Genomic DNA, 26,419 nt, shown 5'->3' with positions numbered 1-26,419 from the left:
GATCGGAAGATTTGCGGGCGGCCTTCCAGCCTATCCGCGTCGGTCCAGCTCCTTGTCGATAGAATGGACTCCATTCAATTTCTGCCCCCGTGCCACGCGAAGTCTCCGTGTACGGACTTGCATCAAGTGTGTAACTTGTGCTTTTCCCCAGAACACAAAGAACAAGACTGCGATGTATGCCGATCCTTCAGATCGAAGAAAACTCTCTGTGATCATCGGGCCCAACGTCGAGAGATGCAGCGGCAACAGTTAGACGACACACCAGATCTCTTTGGCGAAGACTCTCTAGCAAGAGGAGGTCTCAGTGGCCGAAGAATAACAGGCCTCAGCTGCGTCTGACTCCGAATCAGAGTTGCAGATTGACCTCGATGACGATGTGCCGCAGGGACAAGGGGTCGTGAGTACAGAAGAGCCCCCCCCCCTTCACCCACCGTCCCTAAATAATCTAAGGCTTTGGCACCAACTCTGCCTCCAGGCCAAGGTCAGCACCGAGAAGAGGTGTCTTATGCTCCACCCCGCACCCAAACACTGTGACAAGCCTTCCAGGTCGGGACAGAGTCGGCCAAAACCCAGCTCCGAGCCGAAAACCTTGGGCTCTAAGCACAAAATCGGTTCGGAGCCAAAACCTTCAACACCGAAAACGAAGAAATATTCCTTGGAGCCAAAATCTTCAGCGCCAAAAGATAATTCCAGCTCGGCTCTGAAAGCTTTGGTGCCGAAAACTAAAGAGCTGCCCGTAACGCAGCCAGATCCAAACATAGATGTTGTACCACCTAAGTCTGATCCGAAACAGAAGAAACTCTATATTAATCCTGACACAGGGCATATTAACTGTAAACCGCCATCCAAGCACAAGCTTCTTGATGAAGAAAGCCTGTTTAAAATTCCATTGAAGAAGAAAAATGTGGGTACTAGTCCTTTCCACACACTACCATCTCCTCCTCCACCACAGCTTGATCCTTTACACATCACACCTCATCAGTCTCCTCTACCTCACCTTGATGCAGGTGATACTGATGACGATTACGCACAGTTACCAGTAGATCCTTGGACTGATTATACAGTTGATCCTCCACAAGATACAGACCCAGATCTTTACCCTGCCAGGCCATCTACACCGGATGACAATCTGTCATATCAAGAGCTCATTCCTAGAACCGTACCATACCATGGGGTGGAGCTCCATAAAGAATCCTTAGGGGAGGACTTTTCTCTTTGAGGCTCTAGGAACACATAGGTCCAGCCAGACACTGCCTATGCTCAAGGGTATGTTGAGGTACACAGACAAAAATTTTAAAGATCCTGTACGTGCTAGAGTCCGCACTCCTAGAGTAGATAAAAAATACAAACCTTTCCCAAGGTCAGTTACCACTTGACTCTTTAGTAGTATCTAATGCTCGAAAGTGAGCTAGTTCTCAAGCTTCTGGGGATGCTTTTTCCCAACCCCCCTCCCCACCACCCCCGGATAAAGAGTCAAAGCTTATTGATGCTTCTGGCAAAAATATAATCATTGGCGTGTTGCTAATACCCAAGGTCTCCTAGCAAGATACGATAGGGCCCACTGGGACGAAATGGAGCAGTTACTTCAGTTTCTACCGTAAAGCGAAAGCTCAGGATTTAGTGCAAGAAGATAAATTCATTTCAAACTCTTCTATTAGATGCGCTCTAGATGCAGCCGACATTGCATCTAGAGAGGTGAATACCAGCATCTTCCTCCGAAGACATGCCTGGTTACGGATTTCAGGGTTCAAACCTGAAGTTCAACAATCCATTCTCAACATACCTTTTGACAAGAAACATCTTCTTGGCCCTGAAGTTGATCAAGTGCTCGAAAAAATGAAAAAAGACACGTGTAGCAAAATCAATGGGAGCGCTTCAATCTCCCTCAAATAGAGGTTCCTTTTGGCGCTCCTTTTACAGGGGAGGGTCAAAGTCCACAAGGACAGACCAAAACACTTCCTCCTACAAAGGTAATTCCCAACCATCTTTTACAAGAGGATTTTTCAGAGGAGGTTATAGGGGAAATAGTCCCAGGGGCAGAGGTAAAAACACCACATCCCGCAATTCCCCTTCCCCAAATAAACAGTGACTTCCCGCCGACTATTTCTCATCTGTCGGAGGAAGATTGCAAGACTTTCTCCCCCATTTGGGAAACGATAACAAAAGACAAATGGGTGTTTGGGATAATCCAACATGGTTATTTCCTGGAGCTTACCACCAGTCCTCCAAACATTCCACCTCGATGAGACAAATTGTCACCAGACCACCAGCACTTGCTTCAACTAGATGGGCAATCTCTATTACTCAAAGAGGCTATAGAACCAGTCCCGCTTCAGTACCAAGGGTCAGGGGTTTATTACCTTTAGTTTCTGATTACCAAAGAGGACGGCTCTTTAAGACCTAACCTAGATGTCGGAGAGTTAAACAAATACATACTGTAAGAGCACTTTCACATGGTGACTCTTCAACAAGTACTTCCCCTTTTACAGCAGGGCGACTTTGTCTGCTCTAGATGTAAAAGACGCCTACTTTCTCATTCCAGTTCATCCGGCTCCTCACAAATACCTCAGATTTGTGATAGCAAGCAAACATTACCAGTTCAAGGTACTTCCATTTGGCGTCACCACGGCCCCCAGAGTGTTCCCCAAATGTCTCACAGTATTAGCCGTTTATCTCAGGAGACAGTGAAACTATGTCTTCCCTTACCTAGACGACTGGCTTATCAAAGCGGGCACTTACCAGAACTGTATGCTACACACTCAGGTAACAGTACACCTACTATATCAGTTGGGTTTCACAATCAATGCACAAAAATCTCACTTGTGCCCTGAATAAGTGCAGTTTTATCTGGGAGCTTCCCTCGACACTCTCAAAGCTTTAGCCTCTCCCAATGCAGCCAGAATTCACAATATTCAGTCCACAGTACTACAATTTCAACCCAATCAAATATTACCAGCCAGAGTTTTCATGCAACTGCTGGGAATTATGGCATCCTGCATTGCAATCCTACCTCAAGCTTGGCTTCACATGCTTCCTCTGCAAGAATGTCTAGCGCGTCAGTGGAATCAGTCACAGGGCCAATTAACCAATCTAGTGTTTGTAGATGGCCGCATCCATCGCTCTGTGGTAAATAATTTAATTACCGGGACTTAATTTGATACAGAAACATAATAAAATAGCTCAGTAAATAAGAGGCAGAATCCGTGGTATTAGAGGTTCGGAATGGGCTTTATTCCAATGAACGATTATAATCGGTTGCTCCAAGTTCCGTCACCACGAAGGTTCAGGAAGTGAAGTACATACATGATTGACAAGAAATGACTTTTATAGAACATACAATACAATGAAGCGAATGCGGTAGGCGTAACAATTGATAAGGAAGATGACGATTCACCTGCGTAACCGAAAATGGGCGTAATGAGGAGTAAAAAGGAACATAATTGGTTATGATGTCATATATAGGTGGATCTATAAGATTATACTTGGCATAGATGCGTGCGCAGCAGCATGACGTGTGATTGACGTGCAACTAGGGGGTGAAGGGGGCTTGACATTTAGCTCTACATGTGGAGACAAGAAGTCTGGAGGGTCAAGTCAACCTAATCCCAAATCATATCTAACATCCCATGTTTAAAGAACTATGTTATCCACAAAGGGAAGTCTCTTGGACAAAATCTATTCTATACTGACTGTGTGTGCGTGCACAAGCGTCTAAGTGTCTAAGTGTCTATATGAGATGCAAGGGGCAGAAACCTTCCATGGTAACAGGGCTATGAATTACTTGCATGAGGACAGAGAAGTCGGGCCTTTGCTTGGTAGCTGGAAGAATGTTTACTTAAACTACTAGACAGGAATGCATCGGGCAGGGAACGGAGCAGATAATTTCGAAGGTGAAATACAGTTCTTGGCAGGCAGCAAGCTGATGTCAGGCTTCGTGAGCCGCGCAGAGAATGAGGCAAAGTTCATGGTCACGGTTGCAGGCTCAGACTGGAGCTTTCAGAGGCAGAAGGCAAGAAGAGTTCGATGGCAGAATCAGGGCCTACTTGCCTGGACTGTAAAATGGCATAAGTGAACCATATAAAGCCGGTGGCCTTTCATACTTTAAGAATGGAATATCCGGCCTATTCATGGCGGATCTGACAAAGGACATGTTGGCGGTGGACGCACATGTGTTTGCGTCTTCATAACTAGAACTGGAGGGAACATACATGTACTTGTGATTCATACATGGAACCGTTGGGGTCCAAGATAGGGGACATAACTGATCAGAAAAATCCATATTTCCACAGCTCTCTGCAGTGGTGCAACCCTCAAAACTTATCAAAAGGGCGTCCCTTCATGGACCCGATTCCACGGACTGTACTGACAGCAGACGCATCTTTAACTGGTTGGGGTGCCCATCTCCAACATTACATAGTACAAGATCTGTGGTCAGACAGTCGCAAACGTCTCCACATCAACTACCTGGAACTTCTAGCAGTGTTCCTAGCACTCAAAGCTTTTCACACTCGCCTTGTAGGGAAAAATGTTCTAGTCCTCACAGACAACTTGACAGCAATGTACTATCTAAAGAAACAGGTTGGGGGACACTCTCTCCAACTGTTGCGCCTTGCACAAAACATTTGGAATTGGGCAATTCATCACAAAATGTATCTCCTAGCAGAACACCTTCCAGGAGTAGACAATCAAATTGCCGACCTACTCAGCAGACACAGGCAGCAAGTTCACGAGTGGGAACTTCATCCCCAAGGATTTCTTCCCTACTTTCAACTGGGGATTTCCACAGATAGATCTGTTTGCCACAGCACACAACGCAAAATGCCTAAACTTCACATCCAGGTTCCCACACCATCTATCCAAAGGCAATGCTCTATGGATGAATTGGTCAGGGATATTTGCCTACGCTTTTCCACCTCTCCCACTAATTCCATTACTGGTTCGGAAGCTCAGACAAACATCCCTCACACTGATCTTAGTAGCCCTCACATGGGCTCGTCAGCCTTGTACGCCAGCCTGTTAGAAGTTAGAACTGTTGGTGGTTCCACATCAAAAGGTACATCTCACACCCAGTCTCTTCACTCAGAGCCATGGAGAAATCAGACATCCAAATCCCAAAGAACTCAACCTAGCGATTTGGCTCCTGAAGTCATAGAGTTTGGTTATTACAACTACCACCAGACTGTATGAATATTCTCAAAGAGGCTAGAAAGCCTACTACTAGAGCATGTTATGCAGCAAAATGGAAACGGTTTATCTATTGTAACAACAACAATAGCAATTCACTCAATGCTTCTGCACAGAATATCATTTATCTGTTGCATTTACAGTAATCTGGATTGGCTTACACATCCGTTTGTTTACAGCTAGCAGCAGTAGCCTCATACTCGCAAAACAGACAACACTTCTCTCTATTCAGAGTACCAGTGATTAAAGCCTTCATGGAAGGATAAAAAAGGGTGATGCCATCAAGTGTTCCCCCTGCACCAGAGTGGAACTGAGACATAGTCCTTACAAGGCTAATGGGGCCACCTTTTGAACCAATGCTCAAATGTCGGTTTAAATTCCTCTCATAGAAGGTTGCTTTCCTCATAGCAATAACCTCACTAAGGAGAGTTGGTGAACTTAAGGCATTAACTATACAAGAGCCTTTCTTTCAACTTCACAAAGATAGGGTGGTTCTTGGAACCAATCCTAAATTTCTCCGTAAAGTAATTTCTGCCTTTCATGTCAATCAATCAGTTGTGTTCTTTCCTTAACCTGATTCTGTAGTAGAGCGAGCTCTGCACACACTTGATGTTAGAAGAGCTATACTATATTACTTGGAAAGAACCAAAGAATTTTGGAAAATAAAGCAGCTATTTGTTGCTTTTTCTCCACCACACAAAGGCAATCCCATATCTAAGTCGGGTATTGCAAGATGGATTGTACAATGTATCCAAACGTGTTATGCAAAAGCAAAAAGAACTTTGATAATACCCACTGGAGCGCTTTCCGCTCGCAAGAAAGGGGCTACTATGGCCTTCTTAGCGAATATTCCCCTAGCCGACATCGGTGAGGCAGCAACATGGTCTACACTGCACACATTCACCAAACACTATTGCGCAGATGTGTTAGTGAGACAACAAGCAAATGAAGGCCAGGCAGTACTTTAAAACACTTTCTAACAACTACAACCACACAGGTTAGCCACTGCTTTGGGAGTATACTGCTATATAGTCTATGAAAAACATGTGATATGCAGCTCACATGCCTCGAACGGATAATGTTACTTAACCCAGTAAGCGTCTGTTCTTGGCATGTAGAGCTGTAGATTGACATGCACCCTCCCGCCTCCCTGGTCTCCTGTAGTTGTAGTTCTCAATTTAAATTCCTACTCATTGATATCTCTATTCTACACTTTCTAACTCCATTCTCACCCTCTGCCGGAAAACAATCTAACAATGGAGTCAATGACCATGAGCACAATCACCGAAAGGAGGAGTTACCTTACCTCGTGACAGCAAAGACTTCTTCGAACAAAAACAACTTGCAAACATCCGGACCCAACACTAGATGGCAGGAGTATGCAAAGCATGTGAATCTACAGCTCTACATGCCAAGAACAGATGCTTACTGGGTAAGTAACATTATCCAGTATTGGGGTATCTTTCATAGATTCACATGCCTGAATCATTCCCCGTCGCCGAGGCGGGAGTCCCACGGTGAATAAAAAAAGTAGTGCCAAAGTGGTGGTAGTGGTAGTAGTAGGCCCCAAAGAAAAGGCCTACGGCCGAGATCTTAGCAGCCTATCTACATCATTATGCAAAAAGAACCAAAGAATTCAGACATCAGCACCCTTCTAGAACCCTCTCAGCAGAGCCAGTTCTCCTCAGATTTTCACCGCACGTTGTGTGGAAGGGAGTGCCACTCAGTTTTCAACTTTCTTCATCATGTCTGACAAGAAGGCCTTGTTCAAGTCCTGCAGATCCTGCGCCAGGAAAAGGGTCCATGTTGATGACCAACATGTGAACTGCATCTACTGCCTCTACGCCAAACATGAGGCAAAAGATTGCAACATTTGCCGCACCTTCCTTACAAAGACTCTTAGGGATAGGGTGGCGAGAGTGCTATTATGGCTTAAGTCGTCTTCGGCTGAGGAGGATGACAGAGCCTCAACTTCTAGCAAGAGAGCTAGGTTGCATGACAGCTCTTCCAGTGAGGGGAAAAAACGCCATTAATCTTCCCACTCTACTTCTGGCTCTTCTCAGAGGACTCCCATCATTTCCTCTGAATCAGCGCACTCTCCTCAGGACTCTGATCTCAAGGGCTCTAAAAAGCCATCTTCGCAAACAGTGAGTAAAAGCCTTTAAAAATCTCTGGCTTTCCCTCCTTCGTCGACGATTTCTGTCACTTCTTCTGCTCCTTCGTTAACGGAAACTATCTCGACAACGTCTATCACCTCTCCTATTCTGTCGACGAGGATTACTATCCTGTCAAAAAAGCCCATCGTCGACGAAGTCCTCGTCGACGAAGCCAGCGTCAAAATCCAAAATCATGAAAAATCCTGCATCTGTGCCAGCGGTGCTTCCGCGGATAGACAAGAAATACCGTGCTCTGGCCAATAGTCCATCCTGTCTCATTGGCCATCCTCTGCTAGATTCGGTCATTTCACAGGCTGCCCAACAAAAATCTAAAAATCCGGCAGCACCTATTACTACACCGCCGGACAAGGAGGGGCGTCGTCTGTATTTAATTGCCAAAAAAAATTCTACAATGGCAGCTGCCTCCATCAGAGCAGTAAACTCCCAAGCGATAATAGGACGTTATGACCGCCAAATGTGGTCAGAAATGGCTGGCCTTATTGAGCTCATTCCGGAGCACACGAGAGAAGACGCTCGAAACATTTTATTAGAAAGAGAGCGCGCGGCGTCCGAGACCATCGACTGCATTGGACATTGTGAATACCAATTTTCCCCAACTGGCTGGTGCAGCTGTACTCAGATGCCAGGGTTGGCTTAAGGCCACCACTTTCAGACCAGAAGTCCAGACAAAGATATTGGATATGGCCTATGATGGCGAATCGTTGTTTGGGAAACACATAGATGACGCGCTCCAAGCAATAAAGACTGATACTGATACCGCAAGATCCTTGGGTTCCTTGCAGTACAAACGTGGTACCTTCGGAGGTGCAAGAGGGTGTGGTTTTTCTTCTAGAGGAGGGTATCAAACCCAGCAGAATAGACAGTACCAGCCCCAATATAGACAATCTTATCAGTCATCATACAGACAATCCAACACATCTGGTTTCTCTTGTCAAGGCGGACGAAAAAGGTCGCAAAACCAAGGACGAGACACCACTAGGAAGCAGTGATCTCTGCAGGGCGCCTTCCACTCCCCTTCCCCTCCCTGTGGTTGCGAAAATTTCAGCATTTGTGGACAAGTGGCAGGAAATTACATCGGACCAATGGGTTCGAGACTTGGTAAACAATGGTCATACCTTGGAGTTTGTCACCTAGTCACCCACCACCCCACCCAAGGGACCCCTTCCCCCTCGTCTTCACTTATTATTCAAAGAAGCTTTAACGATGCTCCTCAAGAATGCAATCGAGAAGGTTCCCGCACTTCAAAAGGGGACGGATTTCATTTCCCGCTTTTTTCTCATCAAAAAGAAATCAGGGGAATGGTGTCTGATCTTAGACCTTCGCAACCTGAACAGATTCCTCAAGAAGCAAGGATTTCGCATGGTCACACTGGCAGAAATTCTAGGTTGTCTCAACGAAGGAGATTTTCTGGCTTCTCTGGATATGGAAGACGCTTACTTTCACATCACAATACATCCGAAGCATCGCAAGTATCTTCACTTCACTGTGGCTGGCGCCCATTATCAGTTCAAAGTGCACCCGTTTGGGCTAAAATCGGCTGTGGCAGCAGCGTTACGATCCCAGGGAATCCAAGTATTCCCGTATTTGGACGATTGGTTACTCAAAGGTCCTTCAGAAAGCGCAGTCAAGATTGCTGTGACAACGTCTCTTTGTCTGTTCCACTCTCTGGGGCTGACTGTGAACAGGAGCAAATCTCAGTTACGCTCGATGCAGGTCCTTCCATTTCTCGGAGCTCTGCTGGACACCGTCCAGTGCAGGGCATTCTTATCTCACGAACGGCAGGTTCGTCTTCAAAAGCTGGCAATCATAATTTCCAGAAGAATGTCAGTTTCTGACCGCATGTTTGCGTCACTCCTGGGGATGTGCTCTTCTGCAATAAACCTCGTCCCTTTGGCACTCCTTCGGATGAGACCCCTGTAAGAGGAGCTACACCTTCAGTGGCAACAGGCTGTGGGTTCCTTCGACGACATCCTCAGAGTCACATCACACATGAAAAGCGCTCTGCGTTGGTGGTCCCAGATACCCAACCTAGCAGAAGGACTCACTTTCATACAGGAGGTTCCAGAGTTTGTCCTCACTACGGATGCCTCTATGGAAGGATGGGGAGGTCATCTCCAAGATTTACAGGTACAGGGGAAGTGGTCTCCAGAGTACAAGAAACAGCACATCAACGGCCTGGAATTGCGAGCAATTTTCCTGTCTCTGCAAGCTTTCCTTCCAAGGATTGCAGGTTCTCCGGTACTGGTTCGGACCGACAATACCACCAGCATGTTTTACGTGAACAAGCAAGGAGGGACAAGATCAGCAACTCTATCCAGAGAGGCTCAGGAGTTGTGGGAATGGGTCACACTCCACAACATAACCCTCAGAGCAGAATATATCAGAGGTCTCTACAATACACTAGCGGACACGCTCAGCAGGTCCCAATCGGACTGCCACGAATGGGAACTAGAGCAGGCTCAAGTGCTCAGGGTATTCAGAGCTTGGGGCATGCCAGCACTGGATTTGTTCGCAACAAAAGAGAACAAGAAATGCCGTTATTACGCCAACAGTTACCCTCAACAGGGGTCAAGGGGGAATGCCCTATCCATGCGATAGTCAGGGATTTGTGCTTACGCTTTTCCCCCGATACCTCTAATACCGAGAGTTATACGCAAGATGAAGTTGGAGGGCTACCGTCTCATCCTGATTGCACCCAGATGGCCACGCCAGTACTGGTTTCAAGAGCTTCTGCTATTATCCTAGGACCAGCCGATCCGTCTTCTTCCGACGCCCGCAATGCTGTCGAGGAACAGAGGTCAGGTACTCCACCCAGACCATCAGTCTCTACATTTACACGCATGGCTCCTGATTTCTTAGAATTCAAGGGCCTGGACATCCCTCAGGACTGTCGGGACATATTGACAAAATCACGAGCTCACAGCATGATTAAAACTTACCGTCTAAAATGGAGACGTTTTTGCTGTTGGTGCGAAGCTAACCACGTTCACCCGGTGGAAGCTCCTGCGGAACAGATCCTTCCTTATTTGTTACATCTGGCAAGATCTGGACTCTTTCTCTTCAGTCAAAGTCCATTTAGCTGCACTTTACAGATTCAGAAAGGGTGCTCATCTTCCTTCTCTGTGTTCGTCCTCTTTAATCAAGCAATTCATGAAAGGACTTTTCCAGTCAGGCTTCCCCCACCAGAGTGGGAACTCAACACGGTCTTAATGCTATTAATGAAACATCCATTTGAGCCTATCCACAAGGCTGAACTCAAATTCCTTACCTGGAAGGTTGCTGTACTTCTGGCTTTAACTTCAGGCTTTCACTGTAAAGGAAACATTTCTACACTTCACTCAAGACTACGTGCACCTCCAAACTAATCCGACATTCATCCCTAAAGTACCGTCGCAGTTTCATCTCAATGAACCTGTAAAGTTAAAGACTTTCTTTCCAAACCCATCTACTCCAGTGGAACGAGCCTTACATTCTCTTGATATCAAGAGATGTCTAAAATTCTATCTTCAAAAAACAAAGAGCCTTAGGAATTCTGACCAGTTGTTTGTGGCTTATGGCCAAACTACTCTGGGGAAATGCAGTTACAAAATCCACTATTGCCAGATGGATAGTATCAACAATCCATTTCTGCCATGATAAAGCTCACAGGCCATTGTTAATGAAAGCCAAGGCCCATTCCACAAGAAGCGTCTACAGCATTGTTTGCTGGGGTGACTCTTGAAAATATCTGCCATGCTGCGACATGGAAGAATGTCCACACGTTCACGAGACATTACTGCCTTCAATCTACGCATCAAGACGATGCAGTGGTCGGACAAGCTGTCCTACGTCATCTCTTTCTTTGAGGCCTGTTTCAGATACCTTTTCTGCTTTTCAAATGCTATATATGTATAAATATATATATATTCTCTCATGACCATGACATTTCTAAGATAATGACATGTTTCATTTAGAATGTTATTACACTGCATGTTGCATTTCCCTGTGTAGCTTGCATGTTTTGAATTTTAAGGTTGGTTTTTCTTATACCTCTTGTTAACAAGTTGTGGATGCAATTGGGAGTGTATCAGCACTAGTCTCCCACCATCCGCAAACGACTGTATACTTGGTATACTGCTTGCTATTCTGATTCAGGCATGTGAATCTATGAAAGATACCCCAATACTGGATAAGAAAACAAGTTACTTACCTGTAACTGCAGTTATTCAGTATTGGTATCTTTCATAGATTCACATGCACCCACCCTCCTCCCCGTAGAGTCAGTTCTCTATGTTTTGGGACATTTACTTCCCACTTGTGCTAGGAAAATCTGAGGAGAACTGGCTCTGCTGAGAGGGTTCTAGAAGGGTGCTGATGTTTGATTGGTTGGTACCAATTCTTTGGTTCTTTTTGCATAATGATGTAGATAGGCTGCTAAGATCTAGGCCTTAGGCCTTTTCTTTGGGGCCTACTACTACTACTACCACTTTTGGCACTACTTTTTTATGTACCGTGGGACTCCCGCCTCGGCGACGGGGAATGTTTCAGGCATGTGAATCTATGAAGGATACCAATACTGGAGAACAGGGAACTGATGCAGCTTTCTCTCCTGATTTACAAAAGTTCCAGGAAGATGATCAGCGGGCCACAAGGAAAAGGTCTGCCTGGCAGCTGGCCGCACTTTGAGTACCAATGATCTAAAAAATATTTCATCCTTACAGAAATTAAAAGGCAGCCATATTTGTTTTGACCGCACTTAGTCTGCATTCTTGGTTTTATTTTAATGAAAAATATAGTGGCTTTCTAGGGAGTCCTGCAGTACTCCAGATTTAAAACAAAAAAAAATTACTTTTCCCTACCTTTACAGTCTTACCAAAGGAACATCACTGCTTCCTATGCACTTCTAAAACAGTAGTACAGTATAGCTCCACTTGCAACCCAGAACGCAGACTAACTGTGGTGAAAACATTATGACTGCCTTTTAATTTTGTAAAAGTTTGTGTTAACCAATCATAAACTGTTTTGTCATCGGGCGTATACACTTTCACCAACCCACCAGACACCTGCGCTCTGCGCTCTGCCTCACTGTCACTCGCACACATTCCCCGCATTCGCAAAAGCAAAACTGGAGGTCGCTCATTCCCCTACGTTGCACCCACAACATAGAACGACCTCCCTCAACACATTAGAGCCTCCGTCTCACTACTTGAGTTCCGCAAGAAGCTGAAGACCTGGATCTCCGTGTAAGCACCTTGGGGACCACAAGCCTACACACCTGCCCAAGTGCCTGAATAATCTCCTGGGTGATTAGTGCGCTATACAAATCAATATGACATATACACCATGTTATAATGTGCAAGTACCATGGCCCAATATATCACTACATTTTTTAGCCTTATAACTACTGCATCAATTTTGATCTACTAACAAAAAGGATCCTTTCTACTTTATGATCTATATTCCTGCCAATTTTTAAAGAAAATCGGACTAGCTGTTTTGCGACTACATCGGTCTAAAAAGTCAATGGAAAATGCATTGGTGAAAAAACGTGTTCTCCCTCTTATTTCTTTGCCCCCCCCTAACAAATCACCACAAAACTTTGCATCATCATTCAATGTAGAAAAAGCAATAGGTCTGCAAATATTTGTGGAGATTCGTCAAATGGTGGCAAAGTTATTACCTAGCAAAATTCTGATTAATTACAATCTCTGGAAATCCGAACTATAACACAGAGTGGCTATGGCCACTCTGTGATATAATTATATAGATATAGATGTTACATAGAGTGTAAACTGTTCTTAGTAGATCATTTTTAATACTCTATAATGTATTTCGCATGAGAGTTGGCTCTAGGCCCTGCAGCCAAACCCCCTCCCCACATACAGCCAGCCCCTCCCACGCTGCGCACGGACTTTGGTTGTGTTCAGTGGAGGGTTGGCCACAAGGCCTGGCCTGTGACCACGCCCAGTTCCCAACCTTCATAAAGTCAGATAACCCCACACTGTGCAGGGCCTTCGGTTGTGCGAAGTAGGGTGTTGGCCTCAAGCCAGGTTCTGTGGCCAACCGCCGCAAAGGCAGCCAACCCCATATTGCACACGGCCATGGGTGTGCGGCTGGGGGCTGGCCATAGGGCACGGCCGTGCGGGCCCCATCCCCCAGAGCTGTACGTATAAGTTAAAATGGGAGAGGGGGCTTCGCACACACCTCCCCGAGCCACTTTAAGCCCTGTGGGCCCCATTCCCCAGGGCTGTACATATATGTTAAAAGGGGAGAAGGGGCCGTGCATTCCCCCTCTCCCAGCCTTCTAAGGCTCTGGGGACCCATCCCTAGAGCGCTTAGTTTTTCAATTAAAGGGGTTGGGGTTCACGAAAGTTTTAGTGGCAGAGCATCATCAGCTGCCCCAGTCTTCCCTTACCTCGACAACTGGCTGCTGAAGGCAGACTCTCCCCAGTCAGCCGTCTCCCACCTTCAGATTATGGCAAACATCCTGACGTCCTTGGCGTTCACTATCAATGTGCTGAAGTCTCACGTGACTTCATTTTTAGATGCTCCATTTCAACTAAGCCATTATGCACACAGTCCAGTTTCATGTCTTTCCTCCGGAAACTAAAGTCCAGGAAATTCAGGTTATGATCCCAATCTTTCAGCTTCTGTCCTGGATTACATTGAGGTTAACTCTGAGGCTGCTAGGACTGATGCCCCTTGTATCCTGCTGGTCAGGCATGCCGGGTGGCATGTGTGAGCTCTGCAGGTGGATCTGAAGTATCAGTGGGCCCAACATCAAGGGGACCTTTCCAACCATTCCCAGAAACTCCAAAACACCTGTAGTGGTGGGTGCTTGACTGCGATTGGGTCAGTGGCAGACCACTCTCCCTATCCCTCCCAGCGCTGACAGTGGTGAAAGATGCATCGCTTCTGGGTTGGGGCGGCCACCAGGGAGAAGTGGACATCAAAGGCCTCTTGGCATTGTAAGCCTTCCTGCCCTCCATCATAGGAAGGCTGGTGCAAGTGCTCTTAGACCACGTCACCGCCGTGTGAAGTTGCATCAAACAGGATGGGGTTGGGACGTGGTCCCTTTCCCATGATTTTCTGTGCTTCTGGAAATGGCTTGACCATCAAGGAATCATCCTAATGCGGAATCTGGCGAGTTATTTCAAGACTAGAGCGGACAAATGTAGCTGTGAACTCCTAGTGGATCACGAGTAACAGTTACGCCCGGCAGTGGCTAAGGTCTCTTCTGCCCATAGGGCAAACCTTGAATTGATCTCTTTGCCAGTTTCCAAGGTGTTTTTCTCTCGTAGACGTGTTCTGCCTATGATGGGGACTCGGGGCTCGTTTATGCGTTCCCACTGCTACCCCTTCTGCACTGAGTTCTGAAGATCAGGACAGAGTGGGCCAAAGTCATCCTAGTGGCACCAGGTTGGACAAGACGTGTATGGTATCCAGGGCTCCTGGGCACAAACATCTGCCCTCCGATCAGGCTGCACCTTGGGAGGATCAGCTGTTGCAGCAATTGGTATGATTCTGCACCATCCCTCCTTAGTCTCCACCTTAACGCTTGGAGATTAATCAGTGACAGCTGGACACCTTAGGAGGTCGTTGATGTCATTGTGGCAGACAAGCGTCTCTCAACAAAAACTGTACAGCCTGTCGTTGGGACATATTTGTCGTTTGGTGTGTTGCACAACAGATAGACTCCCCTCAGGACATGCTATTTGATGTTTTATTGTTTGCGCTGTCCCTCGCCCTGCAAGGCTTTTCTTTGGGCACAGTTAAAGGTTACCTTTCTGCTTTTTAAGCCTTCTTACGTTTTCCGGACCAGCCCTCATTATTTAATTCACCTATTGTGATCTGTTTTTTTAAAGGACTGTAGTGTATGTTTCCTACTGCTCCCTTTGTTATGCTGCAGTGGGATCTTAATCTGGTCTTCCTATACTTTGTGCACTGCCTTTGAGCTGCTGCACAGCTTTCCTTTGTGGCATCTCACCCTCAAAACAGTGTTCCTTGTTGCTATACCATTGGCAGAGGGAGTGAGAGAGCTCCAAGCTCGTTGTGTCAACCCGCTGTATACCATCTTCGTAGACAAACTGGATCTGCAAACTTGGGCATAATTTCCAAAAGTTATGACACCATTCTATGTCCGTCAAACCATCACATTGCTGCCTTTCTATGCTCCGCTTCTTCGCTCTAAGGACGAGGAGAGACTCCATCACCTAGGCCCAAGCAGAGAGCTGAGCTTTTACATCGATCGTGCCACAGAACACCGAGTAGATGATAATCTCTTCATGGGGTTTGCAGAAGTAAGGAAGGGCAAGGACGTTCAGAAAAGGACCATCTCATGCTGGATCATGCTCTGCATCAAGATCTCAGCATCAAGATCTGGCCAAGAAGAAGCTCCCAGAAGGGCTAAGGGCTCATAACTCCAGAGCCAAGATTGCTACCACTGTTCTTTTTCCTGGACATATGTCAGGTGGCTATGTGGGCATCCCTACATGCATTCACAAAGCACTGCTGTCTGAACATCCAGGTTCATGAATAGGGGCATTTTATCCTCTCCGGAATACAGGAATTTTTGGTTTGAGCCAATACACAGAACGAATTGGTGAGGAATCTGCAGTTGGAAAGTTCTATCAGAAGAACACGTTACTTAACTTAAGTAAAGCTCTTTCTGATAGAGGATGCATCTAGCCTCAGATTCCTCAATGACCCTCCCATCCACCTTGTTCTGAATGGGGCTCTGTATATTTAAAAAGATCTCAAATCTAGGAATCTACAGACTGGTTGAAGCCAATTGGATTCCAGGGCTCTCTACATGTGGAGGTGCGCATAGCCTTGAAAGCAGCTGACGTCTGCACACGGGAGGGGTATCTATATTGGTTCCTGATGTCATTTAGAGAGCATAACAGTGTTAGTGTGGGGCTGCACACCCCAACAACGCGCAGAGGTACTACTAGAAGGCTTCCAAATCTAGTCTGATGTCTGGGGAAATATTAAAAAAGTGAGGAATCTGTGGTTAGATAGAATCTCTACCAGAAAGAGCATTACCTAAGGTAAATAACTTCTTCGTTTGTAACTTTGATACATTGAATGAGAGTGTTTAATGCAGAGTATTTCCAATTCATGTTTTAATCAAGAGAGTAACATGCCCTATTCCTTGACCTGTCTTTTTTATTTTTTCCATTTATCCTCCAGACATATTCAGCACATGAGTGAGATAAAGACCGATGTGGGCCGAGCAAGAGGATGGATACGGCTATCTCTAGAGAAGAAGCTCTTGTCTCAGCACCTTAAGCAGATGCTATCCAACCAGGCGCTTACCAAGTATGTAAAGTTGTCACCGTTTAATAACCGACTGCATGTTGGACTTAATACTGTTAGCAGCATTGCAATCTGCTGAGGGCTTAAAAAGTCCAAGATGAGAAGGGCATGCACAACTGTCACACTTAGAATTTTCATTGTGTTCCCTTGCTAGAGCTGTACGCTTTTAAGTGACTTAAACTTGTTTATTGAATTGTTTTGCATTTATTATAATTGGGAGATGGGGAAATACTTTTTATTTAAAATAATTTTTTGGTATAGATCAGCACAATTTTGTTTTATAATTAGTCCTTCAAATTGTTCTTAAAATGGTACAGAACATGTTTCATTTCTGTTGATGGCTCAAGAACAATCCTCATGTGACCTGACAATAGAGCATCAGGAGTACTTTCTTCAAAAAAATAAGAATACATTTCAAAATGCCATATTAATTATCCAAAAAACAGCATTAAACTAACTTGATGTGTATCGGAAACGCTGGACCACCTGACCGAGTGGCCAAGATGGTAGAGGTTGTTTCCATCTCCATATTTAAATGTAATGATTAACAATATCTTTTACATATTGTGGAATATCCATCAGGTATCAGTTAATTTCTTATTTGGTGCTTCCATGTGTATGAAGGACATTAGAAGAAACATTGGTTCCTGACAGCCGTTGCCCACTAGCCGTTCATTAAAATGTTAAGTACTTTTTCTTTAAGCCAGTGCTTATAGCTCAGATTGAGCTATGAATTCCCCTATCATCATCATAACTTTATTTGGATTACAAAGATTTTAAAAAGTACATCACAGCCAAATACATACAAGCATAAATTTCAGACAGCAAGATGGTTATGAGAAGCCCAAATAGTAAAGCATTCTATAAAAACACCTAAAAATGCCATGAGAGAATAAAAGCCATATAAAAATATAAATCATCTATATAAAATGTATGTTATTAAAAAAGCTACAAGATAACAATTATTATACAATGCACTTTGAGTGTCAAATCCATAGAGCTAACAGGAATTTTGCTAGGCCAAAGCCCACTACTCTTCGGTATCTGTACTAAGGATTCTAAGCATGTCTAGATAGTGGACAAGGTCCGATTAGCCTACACAAGGGAATAATCCACTTAGCCCTCAGTTCTTGTAGTATGGGCAAAAGAATAACCGATGGACTATGGATTTGAGGCTTCTTTTGCAAGCCGGATATTTACCATCGGAGGATACATTGCTTCTCCAATTGCTACAAAACCATTTGGTCAGAAGGGTCTTATATCTGAATTGTAGGAACAGTTTCGGTGCAAGAGGTTGAACAATGTAATCGATAATTTCCTCAAAGTGCGGGAAGGGTTTGAAATCCATAAACTCTAGAGTAACTGAGATAATAGATTTTGACATACCCTTCACCTGACTATATTCTCAATAAATACCTTTTACCCTACTCTTCGTAATCGAACACAGCTCATCCGGTCTTGACCAATAATCCTCCAACCCCAATTTCCTTAATAAATTCCCTCATGTCGCAAAACCACAGTATTGTGCTTATCTTGGGTTGTGTCATAAGATCCCCAATTACCCCTCGATAGGGAGCAAACTCCTCAATCGTCCATAGGCGATGCCATAACAATAAGTGCTTGTAGTCCAGCTTGTGAACAAATTTTCTTTGGGCCAAATCAAGAAAAATAGGAGTCGGGGGAGAGCTGGCTGGTAAATTTAGAAGTGATCTTATAAATTGATGATCCGTGATGGAGAGACAATCCGTGTTCTCACTAGCACACAGTTCTGCTCCATACATAACTGCTCCTAGGGCTTTAGTATTATTTATTTCTAGTGCTGGAGCCGCTTTCCTGGACACTGTACTTATTTGGATCTTATTTATGTGGGCAGTCTGCTGGATTATGGATAGGTGTACTTTCTCTGTACGAGGGGCCAAACATAAATGTTCGAGGCATATGAGCTGCAGATTACACACTTGTGCATAGATCGCCATCTGGTGTTGGGCCCGGATGTTTGCAGTTTGTTTTTCCTCTTGGAAAGTCTTTGGAAGTCACAAGGTCGGTGACTCCTCCTTTGGATCGTATTGCGCATGGGCTTCGGCTCCATCCTCAGATTGTTTTTCTCCGCCATCGGGCTGGGATGTAATTTTCGCGCTCCGGTTCCGAACAGCTTCCAGTTCGACGATCGACGCGCAATCCTCACCCCAAACCGCGGTATTGTTTCGATCGCGATCTCCCCACTCGACGCGCCTTCTCATCGGCACAGACCTTTGGTTCCAGTCGTCGACGGCGGCCTTCGGGCCTCGCCAAGATCCGGTCCTGGCTAATGGAAAGGACTCCATTTAAAAAGTGCCCTCAATGTGGGTCCAAATTTCCCCACATCGATCTCCACCAGGTATGCAATCTCTGCCTCTCCCCTGAACACGAGGCTCGAGACTGTCCGGCGTGTAAGTCCTTCCGGTCCAAAAAGACTATTTGGGACTGAAGAGCCAGACGAACTATGGCGCACTCCTCGATGACGATTCCGGACGACATCTTCGGAGAAGGCATCGACGCTCCAGAGTGTTACACAGACGAGGGCCTCGTCAGTGCTTCCGAAGCCGACGACTCGGATGTGGAGGACATCACACCGGCGCAGAGGGTCGTGAGTACTGATCCCCCTACCCCCCCCCCCCCCCCCCCCCCACACACACCCCTGCCGGCACCGAAAAAGGCTCTGGTCACACCTTTGCCTCCGGGCCTAGGCAAGACCAAGGACACTGCTTCCAACACCGCACCTTCGGGCCCGGTAAAGAAGCCAAGCAAGCCTTCCGGCGGCTCGGGCTCGAGCCAGCCTACCGTCGGTGCCGATAAACACGCTTCGGCACCGAAAAAGAAGCCGACCTCCATCTCGATACCGAGCCCCACACAGAAGCACTCGGGGTCGAAACCCAGCTCTTCGGTACTGACACCACCTTTGGTGCCGACCAAAGCACACAAGGCCACCGGCACCGACACTTCGAAGCCGAAACCCATCTCGGCGCCGACCAAGCGTCCGGAGGTTACCAAACCAGGTTCCAAACAACGAACCGCACAGAAAAGCCTAAAAAGCCTACGGCCCCGGCACCGACGGATCGACCAGCCTCACCAGACCAATTTACACCGGATCCCTTGCAAAAAACACTCACCAAGGATCCAGAAACTGGACATTTGACACTCTCCACCAAAAAGAGACATTTGGAGAAGCCTGCTCCACCTCCAAAGAGGAAGGACTCTGCTACCTCTCGGTTCAGAATACCTTCCCCACCTCTTCCACCTCCTCCACCTTCCCCACCTCCACCCCCTCCGCCTTCTCCACCCCAACCTCATCGTTCCCTGACCCCTTCTCCACACAATGAGGATCACAGGGACCCATATGATGACATAGGGGATGTGCCCCAGGACCTACCCACAGGGGACCCCACCCCTACAGGATCCCCAGACCCATGGGACGATTACAATATCCCTGATATCTCCAACGTCCCACAAGATGATCTTTACCCCTCCAGACCATCTCCACCGGAAGACTCATTGGGGTTCAACCATTTACTGCAAAGGGCGGCACACTGTCACAGGGTAGACTTGCATACCGACCCCATGGAGGAAGATTTCCTCCTCGACACATTCGACACCACACATAGGTCCACCTCCATACTGCCTATGCTCAAAGGAGAGGTAAAGCATGTGCCAGAAGTTTTTAAGGACCCAGTTAGAGCCAGGGTCATTAACCCGCGCATCGAGAAAAAATAGAAAGCTGCCCCCACAGATCCCTCCTACATCAGAGGGCCAGCGCCACTAGATTCTCTAGTGGTTTCCACTGCACGTAAAAGGGCAAACTCCCAGGCGTCAGGCGAAGCATCACCACCTGAAAAAGAGTCAAAACTACTGGACGCATCAGGAAAGCGTACTGCATCACAAGCAGCCAATATATGGCGTATCGCCAATACTCAAGCGCTATTGGCCAGATATGACAGGGTACATTATGACGAGTTAGAAAGCATAATGCACCACCTCCCTGAAAAATATAAAGCTAGGGCCAACAAACTAATTCAGGAGGGTAAAACTATTACTAACACCTCCATACGTTGTGCCCTAGATGCAGCAGACACAGCTTCCAGGGCCATCAATACCAGCGTCCTCCTCCATCGCCATGCTTGGCTAAGAATATCAGGGTTTAAACCGGAGGTACAAGCCTCCATCCTTAACCATCCCTTTGACCAAGAACATCTATTTGGCCCAAAAGTGGATGAGGCCCTAGAAAAAATGAAGATGGATACGAATACGGCAAAATCCATGGGAGCCTTACAGTCACACCCTCCTAGACGCTCCTTTCGCCGCTCTTCCTTTTGAAGTACGTCTAGAGGCTACTCCTCAGACACCGCGTCCACTTCATACAAATCCCCTACTCAGTCCACCTTCACAAGGGGTTATCAAAGAGACGGCTATAGGGGTAACAATAATAAAGGCAGAGGCAAAACAAACAACGCCCGCTCTGCCACACCGCCTACACAATGACTTCCCCCCGCTCCCCCCAGACCATTCCACTCCAGTCAGGGGCAGACTCCAACATTTCCTTCCTGTCTGGGCTACTATCACCTCAGACAAATGGGTAACACAGATAATTCGGTCAGGCTACTGCCTAGAACTAATATCTACCCCCCCAAACATTCCACCCAGAAAACGCCAATGTCACAAGAACATCTAATACTCCTAAAGCAGGAGGTAATCTCCCTCCTACAGAAACAGGCAATAGAACCCGTTCCTACCAACCAACAAAATATGGGAGTCTACTCCCTATATTTCCTCATACCAAAAAGGGACGAGACTCTTCGACCCATCCTAGATCTCCGGCCCCTAAACACATACATGCACTCAGACCATTTTCATATGGTGATGCTTCAGCAGGTACTTCCGCTCCTCTCCCAAAACGACTTTTTGACCACTTTAGACCTAAAAGACGCTTATTTCCACATTCCGGTGCACAAAGCTCACCGGAAGTACCTCAGATTTGTAGTGGACGGACAACACTACCAATTCAAAGTGCTCCCGTTCAGAGTCACAACAGCGCCACGGGTATTCACCAAGTGCCTAGCAGTGGTGGCAGCACATTTGCGAAGACAACACATTCACGTCTTCCCATACTTAGACGACTGGCTGATAAAAGCCAGGTCATACAATCAGTGTGTACAAAACACGTCCACCACTATTCAGCTACTCCACCAACTGGGCTTCACAGTAAACCACCAGAAGTCCCATCTACAACCATCCCATATAAAACAATACCTCGGTGCGACCATAGACACCTCAAGAGCGCTAGCCTGCCCCAATCCTGCCAGGATTGCAAGCATTCAGGCTCTACGCACAAAATTCATAGCACAACACTCCCTTCCAGCTCGAGTGTTTATGCAGCTAATAGGGATGATGGCCTCTTGCATCTTCATAGTACCTCACGCAAGACTCCAGATGCGTCCTCTCCAAGAGTGCTTAGCGCAACAATGGAACCAGGCCCAGGGTCAATTAACAGATCTGGTGTTGGTAGACTGTCGCACCCATCGCTCTCTGCAGTGGTGGAACACCACAAACCTTTCCAAAGGTCGACCGTTCCTGGACCCGGTTCCTCAAATAGTACTGACAACGGACGCATCGCTCTCCGGCTGGGGAGCTCATCTACTACATCTCACCATACAGGGCAAGTGGACACCTCAACAAAAGTTACTCCATATCAACCATCTGGAGTTACTAGCAATCTTCTTAGCCCTAAAATCTTTTCAAACCCAGATTTCAGGCAAGGCAGTCCCGATCCGCACAGACAGCATGACAGCCATGTATTATATTCAAAAACAAGGCGGCACACACTCTCCACAGCTCTCTCAACTAGCACAGAGCATATGGAGATGGGCAATACCCCAGAAAATCTTTCTCCTAGCTCAGCATGTCCCAGGAGTCCAAAACAGTGGCAGATCTGCTCAGCAGGCAGACACAACAGATCCACGAGTGGCAGCTTCACCCGCAAGTTCTTCACCTGTACTTTCAAATGTGGGGGCATCCACAGATAGACCTCTTCGCCACCCACGAAAACGCCCAAGCTTCGCCGCCAGATACCCACACCCATTGTCCAAAGGAAATGCGATATGGATGAACTCGTCAGGCATATTTGCGTATGCTTTTCCGCCTCTCCCACTCATTCCACTAGTGGTGCGTAAACTACAACAACACTCCCTCACACTAATCCTAGTAGCTCCAACGTGGGCCAGACAACCGTGGTATACCACACTGCTGGAACTATCTGTAGTACCGCACCAAAAACTACACCTCTCTCCACACCTCTTAACCCAGAACCATGGAGAGATCAGACACCCGGACTCAGCGCAGCTCAACCTTGCGATCTGGCTCCTGAAATCCTAGAATTCGGGTACCTAAATCTTCCCCCTGACTGTATGAACGTCATCAGAGAAGCTAGAAGACCTACCACTAGAGCGTGCTACGCCGCCAAGTGGAAACGTTTTGTTGTTTATTGCCATAACAACACCATCAATCCACTAGACGTGTCCATTCAACACATCATAGGCTACTTACTCCACCTACAAAGGTGCAATCTAGCCTATACGTCCATTCGATTGCAGCTTACCTACAAAACAGGCAACATCTATCACTCTTCAGAGTACCTGCCATTAAAGCCTTCATGGAAGGCCTTAAAAGAATAATTCCCCCCAGAGTGCCACCCTCACCTGTGTGGAACTTAAATATCGTTCTCACAAGGCTAATGGGGCCTCACTTCGAACCTCTGCACAAATGCGAACTACAATTCCTAACATGGAAAACCGCTTTTCTTGTAGCCATCACTTCCCTTAGAAGGGTCAGTGAGATACAAGCACTTACCATTCAAGAACCTTTTCTCCAAATGCACCACAACAAGGTTCTCCGTACCAACCCAAAATTCCTCCCTAAAGTCATTTCTCCTTTTCACCTAAACCAAACAGTAGGACTACCAGTATTTTTCTCGCAACCACAGACCGTTGCAGAAAGGGCTCTTCACACACTAGATGTCAAACGAGCCTTACTCTACTACATCCAAAGAACACAACCTTTCCGTAAGACCAAACAACTGTTTGTCTCTTTCTCTCCACCACACAAAGGCAACCCCATCTCAAAATCAGGGATAGCTAGGTGGATTGTAAAATGCATTCAAATCTGCCACCACAAAGCAAAGCAAACGCTATCCATTCCCCCTAAAGCCCATTCTACACGAAAAATAGGGCCTTCCATGGCATTCTTAGGGAACATCCCATTAGATGATATCTGCAAAGCAGCTACATGGTCAACACCGCACACTTTCACCAAACACTATTGTGTAGATGTGCAAACTAAGCAACAAGCTAGTGTGGGCCAGGCTGTACTCAAAACATTATTTCAAACCACTGCAACAGATACGGGTGGTCGCCGCCAACGGTGTGTACTGCTATATAGTCTATGCACAAGTGTGTAATCTGCAGCTCATATGCCTCGAACGGAATATGCTACTTACCAGTATGCATCTGTTCTTGGCATGTAGAGCTGCAGATCTACACACGCCCACCTGCCTCCCCGGCTACCTGTATCTCTCCCAGTTTATCTTATTTAGATAGCACACACATGGGCATCTTCACTGTTATTACTACGCTCCATCTTTCCCTGCTGGCGAAAAGCAATCTGAGGATGGAGCCGAAGCCCATGCGCAATACGATCCAAAGGAGGAGTCACCGACCTCGTGACTGCCAAAGACTTTCTAAGAGGGAAAACAAACTGCAAATATCCGGGCCCAACACCAGATGCCGATCTATGCACAAGTGTGTAGATCTGCAGCTCTACATGCCAAGAACAGATGCATACTGGTAAGTAGCATATTCCTTAATCTCCCCTATCATTCCAATTGATTTTGTTTCGTGATATCCGCCATACCAACCGCATTCTGTGATTGCATGGATCACATTTGCCCACCAACACTGTAATACTCAGAAAAGCCTGTAATTTGTGCAGAAAATGCACTCCAAGCTACTCGTGTATTTCAGTGAGAGGGTCGCTCCTAATCAAATATGTGTTTCCTTACTAGTGTCCTGAACTGAAGCTGGCGTGTATCAATTTAAAATGCGTATTTGAAGATACGTGGGTCATCTGGCATCACTGTCCTTGCAATTATCCTCTTCACAGGGGTGTGGAGTATTAGGTGCAACCACACTGCTCCCAGTTTTGTAACACCATACTGCTAAAGCTTTAGTGTACAGCCCAATTGAGTCAGTCACAGTTGGATAGCTAGTTGGCAGCCTCAGTTTATCATGAACTCTGTGCCAGAGTCCAAAGACCATTGCACATATGTATTGCAAAGCAGCAAATGGACACCTATTGCACATTGTATTGTTCTCTCTGACTTCACTTCTTAATATACCACTCCACAGTAGGCTGTATTTGGACCACAACATAACTCATAACATTGGGTGCATCCATTTAATCCCTTGCAGAAGATGGCTTGAGTGTATTTAAATCCATTCTAGGGGCATTATTATTCATCCAGATCAGGTTAGAGATTACCCGTTTATGGTCTGCAACGGAACTATTTACTTACAACTGTTTTGCCTTTCATAGTTAATGGTATGCCTTTCCAAAATGGTATTGATACCCGCACAGCTTCTATTGTCTCAGTAAAATAGTTTTTTTTCTGCTTCTTTTAATCACTGTATATCTCTAAAGGAAGTTAGCTGGTCCCTAGAGTGTTGCAGTAGCAGGTTGTTCTGAAAGAACTTTGGACTTGGATATCCAACTCTCGCTATAAATCTGTGCACAATCAAGTAAGGCCTGCATCCGAGTCGAGATTTGGAACGTTGTACAAAGACAAGGTTTCATCCAACGTTTAGGATATTTCTGCCCCCAAATACTGTAATTCAACATCCTCGAAGTAATCCTTCACCTCGTCCCTAGGTACTTGGCCACTATGCTCCTAATGCATTTATAGTACTTATTATTCTTACTCTTACTTTTAATTCCTCCTACGCACTTCTACTTCAGCCTACCCTTACTACTTCAGCTTATTACTTTGATGGCATTTGTTCACTGCAATATGGAACAACTGCTCCCTGCAAAACAACTTTATATCGCAGGAGAATGATTGAATACTTGCAGGGCCGGCTTTAGGGTGGTGCGACCGGTGCCACTGCACCGGGCGTCAAGCTAGGGGAGGCGCCATTTGTGCTCCTAAATCCACACCATTCGCATCGACCAAAAGCTTGTATTGCGCACAGTTATCCCACTTCCATTCCCACAACGTGGGTCCTTGTGGAAATAAAAGGAGCACACCTGTGTTCATGCATGCCATCACAGATTACATAGATTTACTGCCAGACCCCGCCCTTACTGCTCTGTATTCTCAGAACAAATGCTTGCAGCTGCCTGGGAGACAAAAAATGTTGTGTTCCTTTTTGTGGATTAGCAGAGGTACACAAAGTGAGCTTCGTTCTTGGTAGTGCATTAAAGGTCAGTTCGCTAACAGTAATTGTTCCACCAAAGTGTTTTACGTGATGTTCATCAGTTTCATTTTAAAAATGTGCAATTGGAATTCAGCTCGAAAGAAGTAATATTATAGTAAGTAACATTTGAGACCGTGTTTAACAGCTATACAGAAAGCAACATTCAGCTTGGTGCAGGAGGATTGCAATTACATAATTGAACTACAAACATGAACTTTGATGTCTTGATGAATGGTGTGGTGACATTAAGTTTTGCCTTCCTTA

The 26,419-nt window shown here is 46.1% G+C and overlaps 1 protein-coding gene across 4 annotated transcripts in view; it reads left to right on the top strand.

The window, feature by feature from the left end:
• DENND5B (DENN domain containing 5B) overlaps nucleotides 1-26,419 on the top strand; it is a 535,468-nt gene that overhangs the window by 357,783 nt on the left and 151,266 nt on the right. For all 4 annotated transcript variants that reach the window (XM_085652367.1, XM_085652366.1, XM_085652363.1 and 1 more), the window contains one exon: nucleotides 16,533-16,661. In XM_085652367.1, coding sequence (XP_085508493.1) covers nucleotides 16,533-16,661 — 129 coding nt within the window. The remainder of the gene's footprint in view (nucleotides 1-16,532; nucleotides 16,662-26,419) is intronic.

The sequence above is a fragment of the Triturus cristatus genome, chromosome 4_1 (assembly GCF_964204655.1).
Source record: "Triturus cristatus chromosome 4_1, aTriCri1.1, whole genome shotgun sequence".
Lineage (NCBI taxonomy): Eukaryota > Metazoa > Chordata > Amphibia > Caudata > Salamandridae > Triturus > Triturus cristatus.
This window is presented reverse-complemented; position numbering and strand designations above follow the sequence as displayed.